The sequence below is a fragment of the Pygocentrus nattereri genome, chromosome 9, assembly GCF_015220715.1.
Source record: "Pygocentrus nattereri isolate fPygNat1 chromosome 9, fPygNat1.pri, whole genome shotgun sequence".
In the NCBI taxonomy this organism is placed as follows: Eukaryota; Metazoa; Chordata; class Actinopteri; order Characiformes; family Serrasalmidae; genus Pygocentrus; species Pygocentrus nattereri.
In genome coordinates, this window is record NC_051219.1 from 31,108,230 (window position 1) to 31,128,401 (window position 20,172).

The 20,172-nt window shown below is 38.7% G+C and overlaps 1 protein-coding gene across 1 annotated transcript in view; it reads right to left on the reverse strand.

The window, feature by feature from the left end:
- Positions 1–20,172, reverse strand: part of adcy6b (adenylate cyclase 6b) — an 82,639-nt gene that overhangs the window by 13,986 nt on the left and 48,481 nt on the right. Inside the window, exons 4-12 of the mRNA XM_017707493.2 lie at positions 15,028–15,177; positions 13,038–13,159; positions 10,642–10,753; positions 9,116–9,243; positions 7,688–7,846; positions 5,203–5,344; positions 4,810–4,938; positions 1,496–1,524; positions 976–1,123 (exon numbers count right to left, since the gene is read on the reverse strand). Of these exons, the coding sequence (XP_017562982.1) occupies positions 976–1,123; positions 1,496–1,524; positions 4,810–4,938; positions 5,203–5,344; positions 7,688–7,846; positions 9,116–9,243; positions 10,642–10,753; positions 13,038–13,159; positions 15,028–15,177 (1,119 nt within the window). The remainder of the gene's footprint in view (positions 1–975; positions 1,124–1,495; positions 1,525–4,809; positions 4,939–5,202; positions 5,345–7,687; positions 7,847–9,115; positions 9,244–10,641; positions 10,754–13,037; positions 13,160–15,027; positions 15,178–20,172) is intronic.

Consider the following 20,172-nt stretch of genomic DNA (forward strand, 5'->3'; position numbering starts at 1 on the left):
AAGCAAAAAAAGTTTTGTCCTAGACTTCTTGGGTTGTTTTTGGAGCTGCTGTAGTTGCAATCATAGGTTTCCAGTCATGAACAGCTTCTCCCTCTCATTATGGAACTAATCTAAGCATGTATGTTTGATATTCTGGGTATACTCAGACACCTGTGAATAGACTACATAGTGTACAGTCAAAAAAACAGCTCCACTTGGTGTTTACAATGAAAAATGTGCACTGAATTGACTTGATTCAAATGTTTTACATTTCCACATTAATGAAATTATATTTTGGTGTGCGTTTGCCTTCTGACAACTGTAGTAGTCTTTCTATGTTTCCCTCTTTGAACTGAACAGACTAGAACCTCTAACCAAAATGTAAGACGCAGGCTCTACACTGCCCTCTGATGAAGTATATAATTCAGACTTCAGACTTCTATATTACATCAATTGTGTTGATCTAATATACTTTATTCAAGTACAAATTATTTTAATTAAAGATTAAATTACAGATTTTTTAGTGGTTAAATGTTCTACAGAACAGTCAGACTAGGAACTAGTGGTGATCATCATTCTTGGCTCTAAAAGATACCTCAAAAAAGTTATTACAGGAAATGGTTACGCTGCCACTGAATATGCTGCCTGTGTTTATGCTCCTTCATGCCTGAGACAATGTTTTAGAAGGTTTTGGCCTAAAAAATATATTTTTAAAATATATTCTTGCCATTGAGATAAATAAAATGGCTATATTTGTATTGTAGACACTGTGACCCCTGACTCCTATCACCATCACTGTTTATTTACAAAAAAAAACACTCTGGACGATGTTTATATCTTAGTGATTTTAATAATGTAGAAATTTGGAAAAATCTGTGAAATTTAAGCAAATTCAGTACATATTTTTTTCAGTGTGGCATCTGACTAGAATTCAGCATTAGCGGCTCAACTTATCTGCATCTGTTTTAAATGATGCACTATGAACTTTCTATGAACCTTTCTCTCCAGAAACGGCGCCTGAAATGTGAGCAGGAACTTTTTGACGTGGTCTTTTCGTAGTTGGTCGATGCTGCGGGCATCAATGGCACGTCCCAAAAACTCATCAACCTCATCCTCGGGATTCAGAGCCTCTTGAGCACAGTGACTAGAGAAATCAGAGCACACACAGACACCTCAGAGAGAGCAACAGGTCACACAGCTGTAGTGTAGGGTTTAAAGAGAGCTGTCAGAAACACTTCGTATGCAGCACATAGGGATCAAATAATGATCCCTCTCTGCATGGCAGCATAGTTTAAATCACTGTTCTGACATATCGCTAAAGCTTTTTAACTATTAATAGCAGTCAGCTCGGCTCTACCCAAAGCCACACAAAGGAAGGCTTTATTGGCCTTAACTTCCAACATGAATATTCACATCATGCAGGCTCCGCGCTATAGAGAGATGACCTGCTACTGTAAGAGCAGAGAAATCTAACCCAGTGTCTACAGCAAGGAGTACTAATAAAAGCACTACTCACTTGTCTTTGCTGGAGGCCTCGTCGATGCCCTGGGGACAAGCAGGACGCAGAGATTATTAGTTATTAGCGGCCAGTGCAAACAGAGCGAATAACAAAAACACAGATAACTTCAGCACAGCCAAGAAGACCTTTTCAGTCTGCCGCTTTAATTAGCAGTCCAGACTTCAAAATTCACCCAGAAAGAAAATAACAGAGAGACAGAGAGACACAACGACAGGGAGAGAATCTCAGACAGAAAAGAAATAACAGTCTAAAGCTGATTAGGATTACCACTGATAGGATGCCAGGTTTTGGTGTTGGGATGATATCAGCAGAAAATGCTGTAGTGGATGTTGGAGGGAAAAACAAATAAATCTGATCCAATCCTGTAACAAATCTGTCATGAAGTTGCTTCAATTAAAACAGCCCATATCTGAAATGCCTCATTTATTTTGTATAGAAATCGTTAATGACATTTGTGTCATTTTTAAATGACAATTTTCCAACTTCTCTTAAAATGAAACAGGATGTTTTTGTTACTGTGCCTTTAAGCCTGATATACACTACTCACAAAAAGTTAGAGATGTTTGGCTTTTGGGTGAAATTTATGGAAAACATAAAAAGTTCACACTACAGTGATATTGTATCATGAAAGTGGGGCATTTAAGTAGAAGCATGCAGTGGTGATTTCCTCATCTCAAACAATTTATTGAAACAAAAGCCAACAACAGTGGTGGGTGCAACGTTACCCCAACAAAAAATGTCAATGTCTCAGTAACTTGTCATGTGTCCTTGAGCATCAATTACAGCTTGACAACGACGTCTCATGCTGTTCACAAGTCGACTCATTGTCTGCTGAGGCATGGCATCCCACTCATCTTGAAGGGCGGCCCTCAGGTCATTGAGGTTCTGGGGTACAGAGTTACGAGCCTCTACACAGCAACTCAGCTGATCCCATAGGTTTTCTATGGGATTCAGGTCTGGAGAAAGTGCAGACCACTCCATTTGAGGTACCCCAGTCTCTAGCAGCTGTTCCCTATGATGCGACCTCGATGAGCTGGAGCATTGTCGTCCATGAAGATGTAATTAGGCCTGTGTTGTTCATGCAGAGGCACAGTGACTGGATTAGTGATGTTATTCAAGTAGTGTGGGCTTGTCACTGCACCATTCACAAAGTTAAGGGCAGTTCTGTATTGACTAAACACACCTGCCCACACTGTAACACCAACATCACCACCTTGCCGTTAAGGTCCTTGTTAGAGAACAGCCAGTTGTACAAAAAGTACTGAAACATTGAACAGTTGGACATGTGCATTCAAAGGTTTAGAGAAAGTCACATTAAGTTCACCTGTAAAGGTTAGAGTGTATTTTAGGTTCATCCTGAAATTTCACCCGAAAGCCAAACATCCCTAACTTTTTGTGAGTTGTGTATAATTATCTCTGTTCTGAATGGCTGCCCTGTATTGTACCTCCTTGGGAATGCAGCTCAGCTCGAAACACTCATAATTTCAGTGTAAATGAGCGGAGCTAAATCGCTAAAGTATGAACCGGCGAATGTATGTAAATACACTGGTTTTCATGATATTGCAAAAAGAATGAATTCAAAACAAGTTCAGTTTCCCTAAATGGACTGTGTGTACTTTGAAATTAACTTTTTCATTTTAAGTGATATGGTCCCTTTTTGTAAATGTTTCAAAAAAAAAAAAAAAAAGATTCAAGAGCAAAAAAAAAAAAAAAAAGCTAAAATATGGTGTCCAAATTTTATGGTGCAAGTTGCAGTGAAGCCTGAAATAGTAATTCGTTGGGAATTACAAATAGACTCATTAAGAAGGCTTGACTCGATGTTTAAGCCTCAAATGCAAGTTTAACAATATACTGATGAAGATGTGATGACAAGAGTAATTCACATAGATCCTCAGAAGACACATTCTTCAACAAGTTTTGACTGAGTTCTCTTTGAATTTCTTTTTCAATGCATTCACAATCAGATTCTTCCACTTGATGAAGGAGTCTGAAGCACAACCCATGTTATAAAATATTCTTCTACACCTTGCGCATTATACACTTTCACCAGAGAGATCCAAAATCCCCAAAACTTACATAGTGTAGCTTTAATCTTAATTCAGGTATTTGTATTCTTTTATTTTAATATACATGGACCACTCGACCAGATTAGATTGCTGTCCCACTGTAAGAAAATATTTTTGAAAAAGTATTCGGACTTCAGTTATTTACAATGATTATATCATGATTTATTTCTTACTAAGTAAAGCATTAACTGATACAGTAAAAAGTTAAATTTTCTTCTTAATTAAGAAGGTCATTTCTATTGTTTTTTGTATTTTTTCCCATTTTTAAAAGAGCTTTTTGATTTATTTCACAGTGGAGTAAATATTTATATTTATTATTAACATTTTTTAAATATTTAAATGTATTATTATTTATTAAAAAACTGTACTAAAAATACTGCCCCACATTTTCCTGTTTTAGTTCATAGGCAGAGCTTTATTGTGGCCATGCCCCTGAATTTTAAAGCAGGAAGTGAGACTGTACCCCTGTCCCTCTTGTGCACATGGTGAACAGTTAGAGTCCATTGTTTTGAATGTGTCCCAAATTCTGAAAATCAGTTTGTAACATTAAGAACGCTAATAATTGCTGAAACATATTTTTGCAGTCAAGTAACCTTTTTGGTTTTATAATACAATATTATGATTTTATGTGTGTACAGTTGTTCAAAGCTGTGTGTGCTAGTCATGTACTGGCTAGCATTTTTGAGCAAAATTAGCTAAATAGAATGTTCAATCGTTTATTTTAATAAAATGAACATAATGAAGGTATAGGTTCACTCAAAGCAAAAGACTTTAGCCTAAAGCCCATGTCAGTTAAAAGTCCAAAATGTGAAGTTTGACTTTGAAGCAGTTCAGTATAACGATCCATATACTTCCCTTTATTGTACCTAGTGTCTCTTGTCTGCTGATTTTACATTATTTACAGTTTAATATTTTGTAAAGATGCCTTGCCATACAGAACTCACTATCTAAATAAGGTCGAGTCCAACTGGGTTATCTGTTCTGTCATTGTGTCTCAGCTCACTGTTGGAGAGCCCCAGTGCTGATATAAGCCAGGATCCAGCAGAGGTAATTCACACTTAGGAACTGACTCAGAGCTGATGCAATTACAGCTTGTTGCTATCACTTCTGTTATTGCAAAATGCAGAAACATCATTCAACCGTGTGTGTGTGTGTGTGTGTGTGTGTGTGCGTGTGTGTGTGTGTGTGTGTGTGTGTGCGTGTGTGTGTTGAGGCTGAGTGTGTGAGTGGAGTGTGCAGGTTTACCATCTGTCTGAAGACTTTGGAGTCTTTGGTCCTGGAAAAGGATCGATCAGGCACCCAGCGGGGCATTAACCCATCAGAGGAGTTGGCTCTGGCACGCTGCATCTTAGCCATCATGGCCTTTTCCTCTTTCTGCAGGGTGTACACACACATACAAACACACACACACACACACATACAACACACACAAACAAACAAATTACACACTGCTACATACAGTACTAAACTAACATACATGTGACTAGAATAATAGAAGAACTATTAGAAAGTTGTGGAAACACTAACTTTAAAATCAATATATAATGCAATACACTGTGATATAATGCAGTTAAATAACCACATGCAGATCAATGCACCACAATGAATTCATAGCTGTGGTGTTTGTGCATAACTGACCCGTTTCTGGCTGCAGCCGAGCACCAGAAAGGTCTCTATGTTGTTGTCTTTGAGGTACACGTTCCTTTCTCCTCCGAAACCTGGCTCCACCTCATAGTCTCCATTCAGATACTGCAGTGTAGCTTTAGTGATGTGGATGCGCCTGTGGACAAAACTTAGGTTAACTGTTTCTTTATTAATTTCTTATTATTCATTATTCACCCTTTAAGAGTAGTGTCCATTTACAGTAAAAGTTAAACCATATCTGTTTGTGATTTTATCATGTACAGAAGGATGATGTATAAACATTTAAAAATAAACTGAAACAGTAGACAATTCTTGCCCCAAAAAGAAGCCGGGGGTATGAAGCCCCATGGTAAATCTGCCAGTTCGCAGAACTTAATCAAATTATCTTAATAAGTCCACTTCATTTGAGTAGTTCACTGTGTTTTTATGGTGAAACTTTAACTAAATAATATTTCTAATGAGAAAATACCTGAAAGAAATGAAACACATGCATATTTTTTAAATTTATTATCCCATTATTGTGATTACATGAATTAATTATATTATGTTAGTTAACTTTACTATTATTAATATTATTTTTATTATTATAATAATTATTATTATTGCAAACAATAATAGTGAAAAGTTAATGAAGCAACAGTCTTCAATGTTAAATTGTTCAGTGTAAATGATTATTGGACATTAAGCAGATAAAGAGTGGACAGAACTGAAAAACTCAGCAGGATGCTTAAAAATGCATATTAATTCTAGCTAACAAGTGCTGCAGCTAGCATGTAATGCTAATGCTACCTAGTCAGTGAGATGTCAGAGAAAAACTTGTTAGGTCTGAGGAAAAAAAATTAGAGGAGGCTTTTGCACCCTGTCTGGCAGGACGTCTCACCCCAAAGTTTACATTTTCAAGTTAAGCTGTCCTCTCGTAACCAAATGTACTAATCTTTACACAACCCCCATAATCACATATGTTTAAATCCCAGGAATGCAGACCAGATGTTCTGATGAACAGTGCTGAGATTATATTATCCCTATCATTTTCATCAGGACTCCCTCAATCATCAGGATACAATTAAGGGGAGGACTTCTTACCTTTGTCTTCCCCCAAATTATATATGTAATAGTTTAAGCGACAATCAAGTTACACTATATTTCCAAAAGTATTTGCTCATCTGCCTTCTCAAGCATATGTTCTTGAGTGACATCCCATTCTTAATCCATAGTGTTTAATATGATGTCAGTCCACCCTTTGCAGCTATAACAGTTTCAGCTTTTCTGGGAAGGCTTTCAAGAAGGTTTTTGAAAGTGTTTATGGGAATTTTTGACCATTCTTCCTGAATCGGATTTTTGAGGTCTGACACTGATGTTGGACGAGGAGTCCTGGCTCACTAATTCATCCCAAAGGTGTTCTGTCGGGCTGAGGTCAGGACTCTGTGCAGGCCAGTGAAGTTGTTCCACACCAAATTAGCTCACCAATGTCTTTATGCACCTTGCTTTGTGCAGTTTCAGTCATGTTGGAACAGGGAGGGGCAGTCCCCAAACTGTTCCCACAAAGTTGGGAGCATGAAATTGTCCAAAATCTCTTGGTCTGCTGAAGCATTAAGAGTTCCTTTCACTGGAACTAAGGGGCTGAGCCCAACTCCTGAAAAACAACACCACACCATAATCCCCCTCCACCAAACTTTACACTCGGCACAATGAAGTCAGACAAGTACTGTTCTCCTGGCAACCGCCAAACCCAGATCTGTCCATCGGATTGCCAGATGGGGAGGTGTGATTCGTCACTCCAGAGAACTTGTCTCCCCTGTTCTAGAGTCCAATGGCGGTGCTTTACACCACTGCATTCGACTCTTTGCACTGCGCTTGGTGATGTAAGGCTTGGATGCAGCTGCTTGGCCATGGAAATCCATTCCATGAAGCTCTCTACGCTGTTCTTGAGCTAATCTGAAGGCCACATGAAGTTTGGAGGTATTTGTAGTGACTGACTCTTGAGAAAGTTGGTGACCTCTGTGCATTATGTGCCTCAGCATCGGCTGTCATGTTACATGGCCTACCACTTCGTGGCTGAGTTGCTGTCATTCCCAGTCGCTTCAACTTTATTAAAATACCACTGACAGTTGACTGTGGAATATTTAGTAGCGAGGAAATTTCACGACTGGTCTTGTTGCGCAGGTGGCATCCTATCACAGTACCACGCTGGAATTCACTGAGCCCCTGAGAGTGACCCATTCTTTCACCAATGTTTGTAGAAGCAGTCTGCATGCGTAGGTGCTTGGTTTTATACACCTGTGGCCACAGAAGTGATTGGAACACCTGAATTCAATGATTTGGATGGGTGAGTGAATACTTTTGGCAATATAGTGTATATCAAGTATTATCATTCTTCAATATAAATGTTGTCCACAAGTGTCAGCCTGTTCAGAATGATCCATCACAGCACTGTAATGTGTCAGCGAGTCTGTTTTGGGTGGACGGTGCTAAGGCTCACCCTGCCTTGCCTCCAGCCTCCATCTGGTTGGCCAATGTGACGTCGTTGGACCACACATCAAACTGCCATTTACGCAGTCCCAGCACCCCGCAGTGCACACGCCCGCTGTGGATGCCCACCCGCATATTCACGTTCACGCCTGTTACCTCTCTCACCAAGCTACACACACACACACACACACACACATAAAGCATTCATTTATAAGAAGGGAAATAAGAACATATTAGCGATGCCATGATGTATTGATCTGAAGTTGGTAATTCAACTGCACTGAATTTAGAATATTAGAATTGATCGTGATTATAAATGATTTCTGCAAAATCAAAAGGAGTGTGTGCTAATTTTTTCACCCCACAAAAAATTGATTCCAATATATGTCCAGTATATTCCATTACACTCTTAACAAGAATGGTTTTACATGACAGTGGTTCTGAAACCAGTCATTAGGCACCCCCAGAGAGTCCACATTTTTGCTCTATTCCTATGTGTTGTAAGTAAGATTGGAGCAATAATCTCGATTATCAGTGGGTCTCTGGGGACTGGTTTGAGAATCATGGCTATTAAGTGCTAAAAAGTGTAAATAGTGGAACCCTTTCTTGGTGCTAGAGCTGGGCAATACTGGCAAAAATTTTATCACAAAAAAAAATTCATATAATTTGATATCGATATATATCGCGATAAATGTCAAATCGTTATTTCTTGCAAGTTTGAATCTGTCATGAGTGAGTGGGAGAAAGTTTCTGGTCAGCTGTTTTTACCAGTTGTAGAAGCATGGCATTCATAATTTAAGAAAGAAAACTGATTATTTTAGTTGTCTGGTGACGACTGTTAGGCTACCTGGTTACAAGTGCTAAACTGTTTCGTTTCTCAACAACATCAGCTTAATATGATATCTCGTCACTCACACTTGGTCACAAGAGAATAGACCACCGGTCGCTCCACTCAAACAGGGAATATATAACTGCACGTTTCAGATGTTGCTAAAGTACATATCTAATATTTATCCATTCATGCGAAAAACTCAGAAGTGCGAAAGCATAGTGTCGCTTTCCTTGCAGTAGAAAATGCCATGGCTGTCGGTAGAAGGTGGAAGTGTGAGAATGCTCTATTATATCAAACATTTATTGAAGATTTCTTACAGTTCTATCGAGAAAAGTTATGTCACGATAGTTATCATTATCTTTTTATCACACAGCCCTACTTGGTGCTAAATCAATCCATTTATAAAAGGTTCATTAACCCTTTTATGCAGGTTTCCTAGTGGCCATTTAAACATTCAGATGTTTCTTTGTCACCCCTTCTTTTAAACCTTTAAAGAACTACTTTTTTAAGATTGGACTGTGAACATAATAACCTCCATCATATTTGAGTACTTGTTTTTTTTTTTTTTTATTCATAAATTCAATAAAAGAAAAGCAGCAGACTCACGAGATGGCCTCAATCATGTCCACTCCCATCTCCACACAGCAGTGAGCATGGTCAGCTCTGGGCTCAGGTAAGCCTGACACACAGTAGTAACAGTCCCCCAGAATCTTTATCCTCAGACAGTGGTTCTCCTAACAACACACACACATACACAAGCACAAATGAGAACCTTTAAAGGGGAATTGTACCAATTTTTCCAAATGTCTGCATAATTACAGGGTTAAAATATAAACCAAGTCATTCAGAGTGGTTTGGTGTGAAATGCTTTGTTCTAGAAAAACTTAAAGTTTTCACTGTTTTCACAGTTGTTCACAGTGGTGACGACGGGAGGCAGACGTCTGAAGAGTTTCATGCTTCTAAAAGCTCCCTCGCTCAAAGGTTATTACAAAAAATGGTTAAGAATATGTTGCCTGATGCCTGAGATGTTGTTTTACAACAGTTTCGATGTAAGATTTTGGCCTTTACCTTCTATTTTAAAAGCCATTCATGGAGAGGTAGTGCATGCAGAGGGTTGTGAGCCAAAATACTCCCTGAAAAACATTCTTTCAGCTTTACCACTAATTTTATACTGATATTATATGTAAAGACTCAAAAGACGTGAAGGTTCACTGTTAGTTCTGGATTGCTAATAACATGAATATGTCTGTGTTGCAGACATTGCGACCCCCTAGTTCCTATCACCAACACTATAAAGAAATCTGTTTTTCTCCATAATCAAACCACTCTGAATCACTTAACATCTCAACCATTAAATTATGCAGAATGTTGAAAAATCCACTGAACGTCATTACAGGTCTTGAAGAGAACAGCTATTAACCCCTTAAAGTGCAGGTTCACTATTCAGTTATCAGTCTTAAAACTAAATCCTAATATTCATTACCTGCTATATAACAAATATACAAGTTCCTAGAGAAAGTTACTGACGTGTGGGATCTTGCAGTGGAAGTGATGATAATTTTGTTTAGATGTATTTCTGGTCTGCTGTAGATACTAATGCTGCTGACCAACCCACAGTAGCTGTAACTTTCTCCATAGCAGCCTTTCCAGTATCTTGTAGTCCTGTGCTGCTTCTCAGATATGCACAACACGTACAAACCTGTTTGTTTTTTTTTCCAGAAAGGCTATGTACTCTCAAATAAAGGCAGTAAAAGGCCGATGTGACCAGCTCAGAGCTTCACATACTAAAGGTTTAGCTCATATTAGCAACAGCTGAGCGAGTTATAACACAAAGCAGAAGTTCCTGCAAAAATAAGCCTCTTTTTACATGATATCAATAAGAAATTAGATCATCCTTTTCAAGTGATCCCTTAAAATGAAAACACTGGGCGAGCATATTGTATTTCAAGCACTGCGGCCATAACAACTATCAATACTGCATCAAGGAAAATGTTCAGGCTTGGATGTTGAATCATGAATTTGTAATAAAAGATGGATTTAATGGAGTAAAACCCACAGGACGAAAATATGGCAGCGTTAGAAGCTCAGCTCAGGCTTGTGGGCTTAATTGGGATTTGATGGCATTTGCTTACCCAGGCTAATTTGTCGAAACGAGCGAAAAGTTCATTAAGCGTCATCACCAGCTCCTGGGCAGTGCACTGCGATGCCAAACTCGTGAAGCCTTCAATGTCTGCAAAGAGGATGCTGCAAAAAAAGGGAAATAAAAACATGAAAAAGACAAGGACAAAAGACAGACAGAGGGACAAACTGGATCAATAACGGCACAAGTCCCTTGTCTGGGTCATGGTGGTTGGTGTGAAGGGTCTAATTGGAAAATCATAATTTCGGCTGTGGTACAGATTGGGGACGGGTCATTCTCAACGAAACGCTCCATTCCTCAATCAGGAAAAAAAAGGGACTGGCCGGCCTCTTTAAAGACCTCATATACACTGAGCCTGGAGGTGCTCATCAACAACAATTTAAAGGTGACAGAATGAAGCCAATGAGAGCACGGTTTGCTGAGGGGCAACAGATGGCACTGTTCCCTTCCTGCAGCCTGCTGCTGGGAAACTTTAAAACATTTGGCGAGAAGTGTCTCTGCCCTCGGAGTAAAACTGGCCAATTTTACACATTCGACTCTTCCTGAGCAAATGTGACACAGATGCTTCGAGCTGGAGTGGATAATATGGGCTCTCTCTTTACTCTCAAACAACTGCTGGATGTCTGTTCTTGAGGCTCGTAGCTCAAACTCACACTGCTGTTTTACTCGGCTCAGAACATTAGTCACTTAACTGACGAGTTAACACGAGAAGACAAAATATGGAGATATTGAAGGTACACATACTAAAAAAAGGACTCTCCAAAAAAAGGACTCTTAAATATACACTGAGAACTGCAGCCAAGTCTTTTAACTCTTTAATGCTGTTAAATATGCTCTTCTGTGATTTATGTGACTTCTCATAGCTCTTGTGTCAGTTATTTGATACATAAAAAATGCGAAACTTCTTATTTCACATTTCTAAACAAGTAAGTACAGTTAGGAATATATCTCACACATCAGTTGTAATCTATCATTACTCTGATTAACATCACAGCGCACTCAGCAATAAAGGGTATCTCATGCATCTTTTAAACAGTAATAGAAAATTACACAGACAACAGATTCTAGACATTGATATATTTTATTGATATATGCATGTACATCAGGCCGCAAATCTGAGGTATATATAGAGGACAAATCCTTTGGTATCACCAACAAGATGCTCAGTTAGTGCTAGATGCTCTAGTGTTAAGATGGAATAAATGTTAAAAAGAGACATTGTGTCCTTTCAACAAAAGACAAACCACTTTGGGAGCCACAACATTGTGGCTATAAATATGTCTCAGCATGAACTAATATCCTAGTATAGGCTGGAAATATAAATGAGAACACAGACTTACTTTGCTCTGCTTTAAGCTTTAGCTCAGCTATAGCCGCTTTTCTTTTCTTTTTCAAATTTTCCTGTTCCACCTTAAATGGTGCCAGAGGCACCAGGATGTAACTGCTATAACATTTAAGGTGGAACGGGAAAATTCGAAAAAGAAGCTGGCGAATGACAATCTGGCTACAATTTCATTACTTTTTAGTTTCTTGTTGCATTTTAAATCTACTGGAGTTAGAAATGCAAGTAAGTCCATTCATCCCTCCAGCGTTTAAGGCCATTTATTGTGAAAACTGTGTTTGAACAATCAGATGAGCTTTAACTTACTGCAAAGGAAGATTATTTGTTTTTACTTAAAATGAAGCCTCTGTGGAGCCACAACAGGGCAGTAAAAGAGCCGCATGCAGCGCCAAAGCCACATGTTGCCGACCCCAAGATAGCTAGACAAATGCTAAGTGTCTGTTCTGAAAGTGCTGCATTGCATCCAACAAAAAAGGCAGCCTGGAACATCTTTTATACAGTAATAGGAAACACAGCAGCACACAGACTCTTCCAATTCCCAAAGCTGGTCTATTTCCACATGAATGTTCACCAACTACACTGTAGACAGATTTTAATTAAAGGAGACAAATCGCTGTATCGCTGGAGAGACGTTGGGTAAGATAGGGTTAAAGTCACTGTCCAACTAGTTTCCATCTCTGGATGATTTCATTACTTATGCCATCTGGATACAACTAGCATTTTTGTCTGAGGTACAAAGCCTCAAATCACTCGATTTACAACATAACTGACTCAACGCTAACATAAAAACCAGATGTATTTCAAACAACTCAACTGGGTATCTGAGAACCCGTTTCCATTAGTGATTTGTGAGGAATACAGCAGTATTTACTTCTGTGAAGTGGATGGAACTGGTGTTCATGAGCCAATGTTTCCACCTATAGCCCTAGTCACCTTGACTGTGCCAACAGACTGAATAACGCCACACTCTTTCCTCTTACTCAGATGTAATGATATTAATGTTCCTTTTCCACAGCTGTGTCCTGCTCTCGAATAATTGTATTTACCTGACATTGTCGTGTTTCTGGATGTAGATCTTGTGGAACATCATATCTTCCTTCTTGGCATTGATATCTGCCTTCATCTCCATGGCAACATGCCTTGGCAACACTGAAAGCAGCAGGCGTTCCTGGAAAGAGTTACAGAGGGATCCTCAGTGAGCATGTGCTGATGCATATGGGAGCAGTTGGGTGAGAGTCCGGGAGTTTGAAATGTTTTCGTACTCTATGAGCTCCTGCTAAGGACTGCATTTGTTTGGGTTAGAAAATTATGGAGAGGAATTTTTGCTAAATCGGAAAGCAATTACTACAGTGGAAAACGTAAAATGCAATGTACACGTGACATAATTCCATAGTGACATGCAAAACGTGCGCCAAAATGAAAAACAATCCCTCTGTTACACTGTTTACACATCACTTGACCTCCTTAGTGAAAAACAGTGCATGATGGAGTTTAAAAAGGAAATGTTGAATTTATGTCACAACTGAATACAATCCACACTGAAATAGAAATAAAGGCACAACTATACTTTTTTCCACTGTGCAGTACTTCAAACTATGCTAAATCAACGTAATAGATCCTTTACTATTCATTTTGGCACGTTTTCCGTATGTTACTGTTTAAATGCAAGCAGCTGGGTGAGAGTCCGGGAGTTTGAATTGTTTTCGTACTCTATGAGCTCCTGCAAGGACTGCATGCATTTGTATGCAATGCATTTCAATGTTTTGGTTGCATTTCAATGATCAGATACAAAAAAGAGGTCAAATGACATGAAAACAATGTACTAGAGGGTTTGTTTTTCATTCTGGCATATTTTCTGCATGTCACTATGGAACAGCAATGTCATGTGTGCACTGAATTTCATGTTTTTCCACTGCAGCGGCTGCTATTCAATTTTGCATGAATTCCTCTACAAAAATACAGAGAGAAAGTGATGACATATGGAGTCAATGATTACTAAGCCTTTAAACCTTCAGCTGTATACAGTGTGGGAGTGCAGAGAAACAACATAAAATTAGGACTTTGAGATCAAAGTGTTTTTGAAAAAAGATTCATGCTACAATTTCTTTTTAATAAGGTGTTTTTGTTTACTGAGGTTAATTTTAGGATTAGGCTTAGATCATATTGATACTGACATATAAATACTACATATGAGACACACAGTATTGTGCAAAAGTCAGAGAACACCAACTCATGTTCAGACAAAATTGAGTACGAGTTATTCATTTGTCAGCCTCAAGAAGAAAGCAGAACACATTTATAACAGAAAATTGCACAGAAGCCTCAGTGACTAAAATATAATATTAAAAGTTGCATCTTTTTTGAGATTTGCTTTCAGGTTTTCAAAGAAACCTTCAGGGATATTCTTCCACAGCTCCAAAGTTCAGTCTCAGAAGTTGATTGCTTTGCTTCTCAACATCCAATTAAACTAAATCACATTCAGTGATGTTGACATCTGGACTCTGGGGTGGTCTGAGAACACCAGCAGCTTCTTTGTTTGATCTGCAAATTTCTTCTATTTCTCAGTAAGAGCTTCTTGGCAGCTACACATCCTTTCAGACTCATAGTGCTGAGTCGACATCTCACAGTGGAAGGATAGCTGTGTATTGTTTCAGATCTGAAGCCAGAGTGGGGTTTGATTTTTTTCTTCTTTCTCAAAGATGACAGCTTTAAGTGCTGTTTATCTGATAGGGACATCAGAGTGGTCTACTAGGTCTTGCATGGTTGTTAGGAGTCCCATTTTCTCTATTTGGAAACTCCTGGTTTTTTCAGTTATTTTTCTCTGACTTTCATCTTCCTTTCATCTCATCTACTTAGTACTACAAAAATCAAATAAACAATTTGTACTCATGGATATTTTGACTTAAAATTAAATAAATGAAGGGTCTCTGACTTCAGCACAGTCTTGTAATACTATTACATATAGTTATTATATATACTTGTATACACATGTACATATATATGACCTGTACGGCTCCATGTCCTGTTGTCATGTACCTGCTGCTGGTTCTCCCTCTGCAGGTGTATTCTGGCCTGTATGTATCCTCTGGTCTCTTTAAAGGCCTGTCTCTGAGACACCTCAGCTGGGTAGTGTGTGCAGATCCCGATGATGTTAGTACACAGAAAAACCAGTCCATTTGCACATAACTGCAGTCCAGCAGGCAGAATGAGAGAAAGAAAGAGAGGATGATAAGTAAATATGAGGCAACATGTTCTCTGAGTTTGTACTACTTTACATGTATGTTTACTGACAAAACATTAGTAGTGACATTTAGACTGCCAGTTAAATGTTTGAGAACAAGCAGCTTTCCAAACTGTTTCTACTAAATGAGCATGTTTTTTGTTGGTTCATGTCCACATCATGGAAAACCTTTCTCATTATTTTAGATCATTTTTTTAGATAATGCTAGTACTTTGTACTGCACTCCCCAGTCCACACAGTCCATATAGGGAAACTAGCCTGCAAAAACAGACTCTTTTGAATTAATTGATTCTGTGATGTCACAAAAACCAATACATTTACATGCGTCCACCTACTCAGTCTATAGCAGTTTATCCTTGCCCATGCTCGTTGAGGTTTGAGCCACAATACAGAGCAGCCAATCAGAGCATATATACATACACCATATTTCCAAAAGTATTCGGTCGTCTGCCGTCACACACATGAAATTGAGTGACATCCCATTCTTAATCCATAGGGTTTAATATGGTGTTGGCCCACCCTTTGCAGCTATAACAGCTTCAACTCTTCTGGGAAGGCTTTCCACAAGGTTTAGGAGTGTGTTTACGGGAATTTGTCTTCCAGAGGCGCATTTGTGAGGTCAGACACTGATGTTGGACGAGAAGACCTGGCACGCAGTCTCCACTCTAATTCATCCCAAAGGTGTTCTATCGGGTTGAGGTCAGGACTCTGTGCAGCCCACTCAAGTTCTTCTACACAAAACTCACTCATCCATGTCTTTATAGACCTTGCTTTGAGCACTGGTGCACAGTCATGTTGGAACAGGAAGGGGCCGTCCCCAAACTGTTCCCACAAAGTCGGGAGCATGAAATTGTCCAAAATCTCTTGGTCTAATGAAGCATAAAGAGTTCCTTTCACGGGAATCAAGGGGCCACATCTCATCCATCGGATTGCTCTAGAGTCCAGTGGCAGCGCTTTACACCACTGCATTAGATGCTTTGCTTTGCGCTTGGTGGTGTAAAGCTTGGATGCAGCTGCTTGGCTATCGAAACCTGTTCTATGACGTTGTCTACACTGTTCTTGAGCTAATCTGAAGGCCACGTGAAGTTTGGAGGTCTGTAGTGATTGACTCTGCAGAAAGTTGGTGACCTCTGCGCACTATGTGCCTCAGCATCCGCTTGTTGCACAGGTGGCATCCTATCATGGCACCATGTTGGAATTCACTGAGCCCCTGAGAGTGACCCATTCTTTCACAAATGTTTGTAGAAGTTTGTAGAAGCAGTCTGCATGTCTACGCGCTTGGTTTTATACACCTGTGGCCAAGGAAGTGATTGGAACACCTGAATTCAATGATTTGGATGGGTGACTGAATACTTTTGACAGTATAGTGTATATCAGTCTTAAAGGCACAGTCTCAAAACAACTTGTTTAACTCTAAAGGATGAAGAGAAGTTGGAAAATGATCCTGTAAAAATGAATTACATGAAACCACACTAATGTTTAAGGGCTCAGGAGTTAAAAAGAAAATGTAAGAAAAATGTAGCATGTGTGCCCTTTAACATTTTAAAGAACAGCTTTATTTAGAGCAGTGTTACATTACAACATTTACACTCCCGTTTAGATGCTCAGCTCTTTAAGGTCAACACAAAATATGGTTATTTTAACTGTTTAGACACCTTCACAGTGCATCTAGCAATAAAGACAGCATGGAGCTTCTTTAATACAGTGATAGGAAACTCATCAGCACACAGAAAGCTCCACATGCTGATCCATTTTACTATGGACATGCATGCACATCATCTGCTCTCTGGCAGTGGTGTACAGTAACGAAGTAAATGTAATTTTAGTTTTAGTAGTTTTCATTTTTGCTAGTTTATGTTCATGAACAGAGACCTACAGATGGAATATAGTAAAAGAAAACTCATTTGTGATCCTGAGTTTAAAGCCAGTTTTTAACTAATTTGCAAATAAATCTTAAACTGAAACTTTGCTTGTTTGCAAAAAGTTATTTCAGCCATTCGGTTCTACCAAATGGAAACTGTTTGCCTTCAATGTTTTGGTTTATGAGATTTTAATAGACGTCAGCGTCACTAATTAATGACATTCTATTAAAAGACTGGTTTACCAAGAATGATATTAGGGTATTTCCACCTAAAATGAGTTAATGAAGCAAGAGTCTTGTTACAACAATAGTAATAGGACATTAGAGTCATAATTAATCTTTTAGACTTGTAAGACTTTTATTTTCGATACTGAAGCACATTTGAAGGCAAATACTTTTGTACTTTTACTCAAGCAGAGGTCTAAAGGAGGAACTTCTACTTTTACTGGAGTAATATTTTACCTTGGGTATCTCTACTTTAACTCAAGTACATGATTTGTGTACTTCACCCAATACTGCTCTCTGGGTAGATTTTAATGAGTAAAAGTGGACACAGACGAACACTGAATCTATTTCAGGTGAGATAGATTATTGTTATTCTGCATTTACATGTTAGCTGTAGACAGATGATGGCAACCCGGATATTCTATTGTTTTCAATAATTCTGTGATGGTGATGTCTGCCACCTCCATCTGCAACTACACTACTGCAACTACAGCGGTGAGCAGAACACTGTCAAGAAATCAATTTCAATTCAACAGCAGTGGTGAAATAAATTGTAAGATGTTTTTTTGGGAGCCATGGATGTCAAATGTCTTGTTGTTGAAGTCCAGACAAATCCAGCATTATACAGCAAAATAAAAGAGTACGCTCTCAGAAAAAAGGTACTGAACTCTCACAAGTCCACACACCCTGTCTTGACTCCAGGGTTTTTGTTATGGATGGATGGATGGATGGATGGATGGATGGATAGATAGATAGATAGATAGATAGATAGATAGATGTTGTACATTTGAAAGCGCATTTACACACTGTTTGTGTATGACAAACCTCCAAAGTACCTTTTGTCTGACAGTATACAGAGCATCAGCTTGTCTTTTTCCACCTTAAATGAAAATGGTTGTGTACTGCTATGAGTCATGGAATGATGTTTTTTCCAACACTAATATGTGAACATAGCATTATGTTTCATAGAGTTAAACCACTTCTTTGCTGCTTTCATAAATTTTTGGAAGAGAAATGACCGTTTAGGCAAAACCTACTCAAAAAAGAAAGATGCCTTAAAGAACCAAAAGCTCTGAAACTCTCCTGCCTTTTTTTTTTAATTACAAAATAATAGCCCGAAAATTCAGACAGCAAAATAAAGCAAAGTGTGACAGGCAGTGTAGCTATGAAAGCACGGTCACTGAGACAGGCTAAACTGTCTGTGCACACTGGCTGTCAGGATGAAAAGTCACTTTCTTTGCTTAGATAAAAGCCCCAGTGCACAACACTAATAGGTGCTGACCTGGTTATCCACTAGAGCACTTGTAAACACAGTGAGCCTATTGGATTGAGAGTCGTGAGTATACAGAGTCAGTCAGGTGGAAAAAAAACTTGTTACACTGGTTCTATGACCCGGATCAGCACCTGCTGATGTCTATCAGCTTGAAGAGTTTGTTGCAGAGAAGGGAGGATCCAAGAAACTAACAGAAGGCTAACAGAGTAATGCTGGATGGTCTGTTAGCACTATATGAGTCAGTAAAAAGCTCCCTTTCCACTGCTAGATAAGACTACGACTACACACTGTCCTGGAGGCAAATATATTTCTAGCTCACATGGTGGAGAATTCAGAAGGCCACACGCAGCACAGGTTCTTCATCACAGGTGTATAGTGAGTGTCGGACAGCTGGTCGGTAGTGATTTTGATCCATTTGTATGCATGCGCTGTCTTTGTCCTGATGTACAGTATGACTTGCCTTTTTTGGTTGTGGACAACCATTAAAAAACACTGGATGACTTCCAGTGATAGCATACAGCACCAGCCTAAAGGTCTGGACACCTACTTATAGAAATGCTTTCCTTATTCTTATCATTTTGCACATTTTAGAATAAAACAGAACACATCAAAGCTTTTGAATAACACATACAGTGGCTAAAAAGTGTTAAACCAAAACAATCTTTTATTTTCGATTGCTCACTTTGCCTTCAAGCAACTTTACAAACTCTTGGCATTCTCTCAAGCTTCATGAGGAGCCACTGGAGATGATTTTCCAACAAGGTTGAAGAAGATGCTGAAACCTCGCTGGCTGCTGAAAACAACTTGAGGGCACTTTTAAAATTGTTGTTCTGGAAATAAATTAATAAATTCTCAGTGAATAGAACTTCACTGTTTTTCTATTTGTCTTTCAGACATAATTAAATCTTTAAGATGTAAACAAACTTTTTGATGTGAAATACACCATTCTAGAGAAACTCCTCAAGTCTGAAGTGTCCACACTGCTGGTGAATGGAACCAGACATCTGAAACGTTTAATGTCTGTAAAAGCTATACCACAGAAAGTAATTACATGAAATCATTATACTAATACTGGCCATAAATGTAAAAAACAGGGGAAAAGAAATGTCCTCAGCAATGCTAATTTCGGCTAGCGCCCCTATGAGATTGTAAATGTATGTAGGCACTAAACTAAATGTGATTTACATAACGTTGTTGGCTGCTGTAGTTTAAACATACACACATTTTTTTTATATATATCCAGCAGTTTTACAGTCTTTGAAAAGAGTTGTCGCTGCTGTTGCCGTTTCAAAAAAATTGACAGAAATCCACTTCATATTCACAGTCAGTGTATCTAGGATGTATCTAGGTCAAGGCCAAGTGTGCAGTTTTCTCACAAAATTGGTCTCACCCGCCATAATCCAAGAAATAACTGGTTGATTTACATTACAGTATAGTAGTAGTTAAACTCATATGTTCAGCTACTGAAGGCCTAACCACTGGAAGAGCTTGCATAACTGTATCTACCACAGAGAAAAAGAATCTGATTGGATCATTTCTGTTGGTAGATTTTTAGATTTTTTCTTTTCTTTTCTTTTTTAG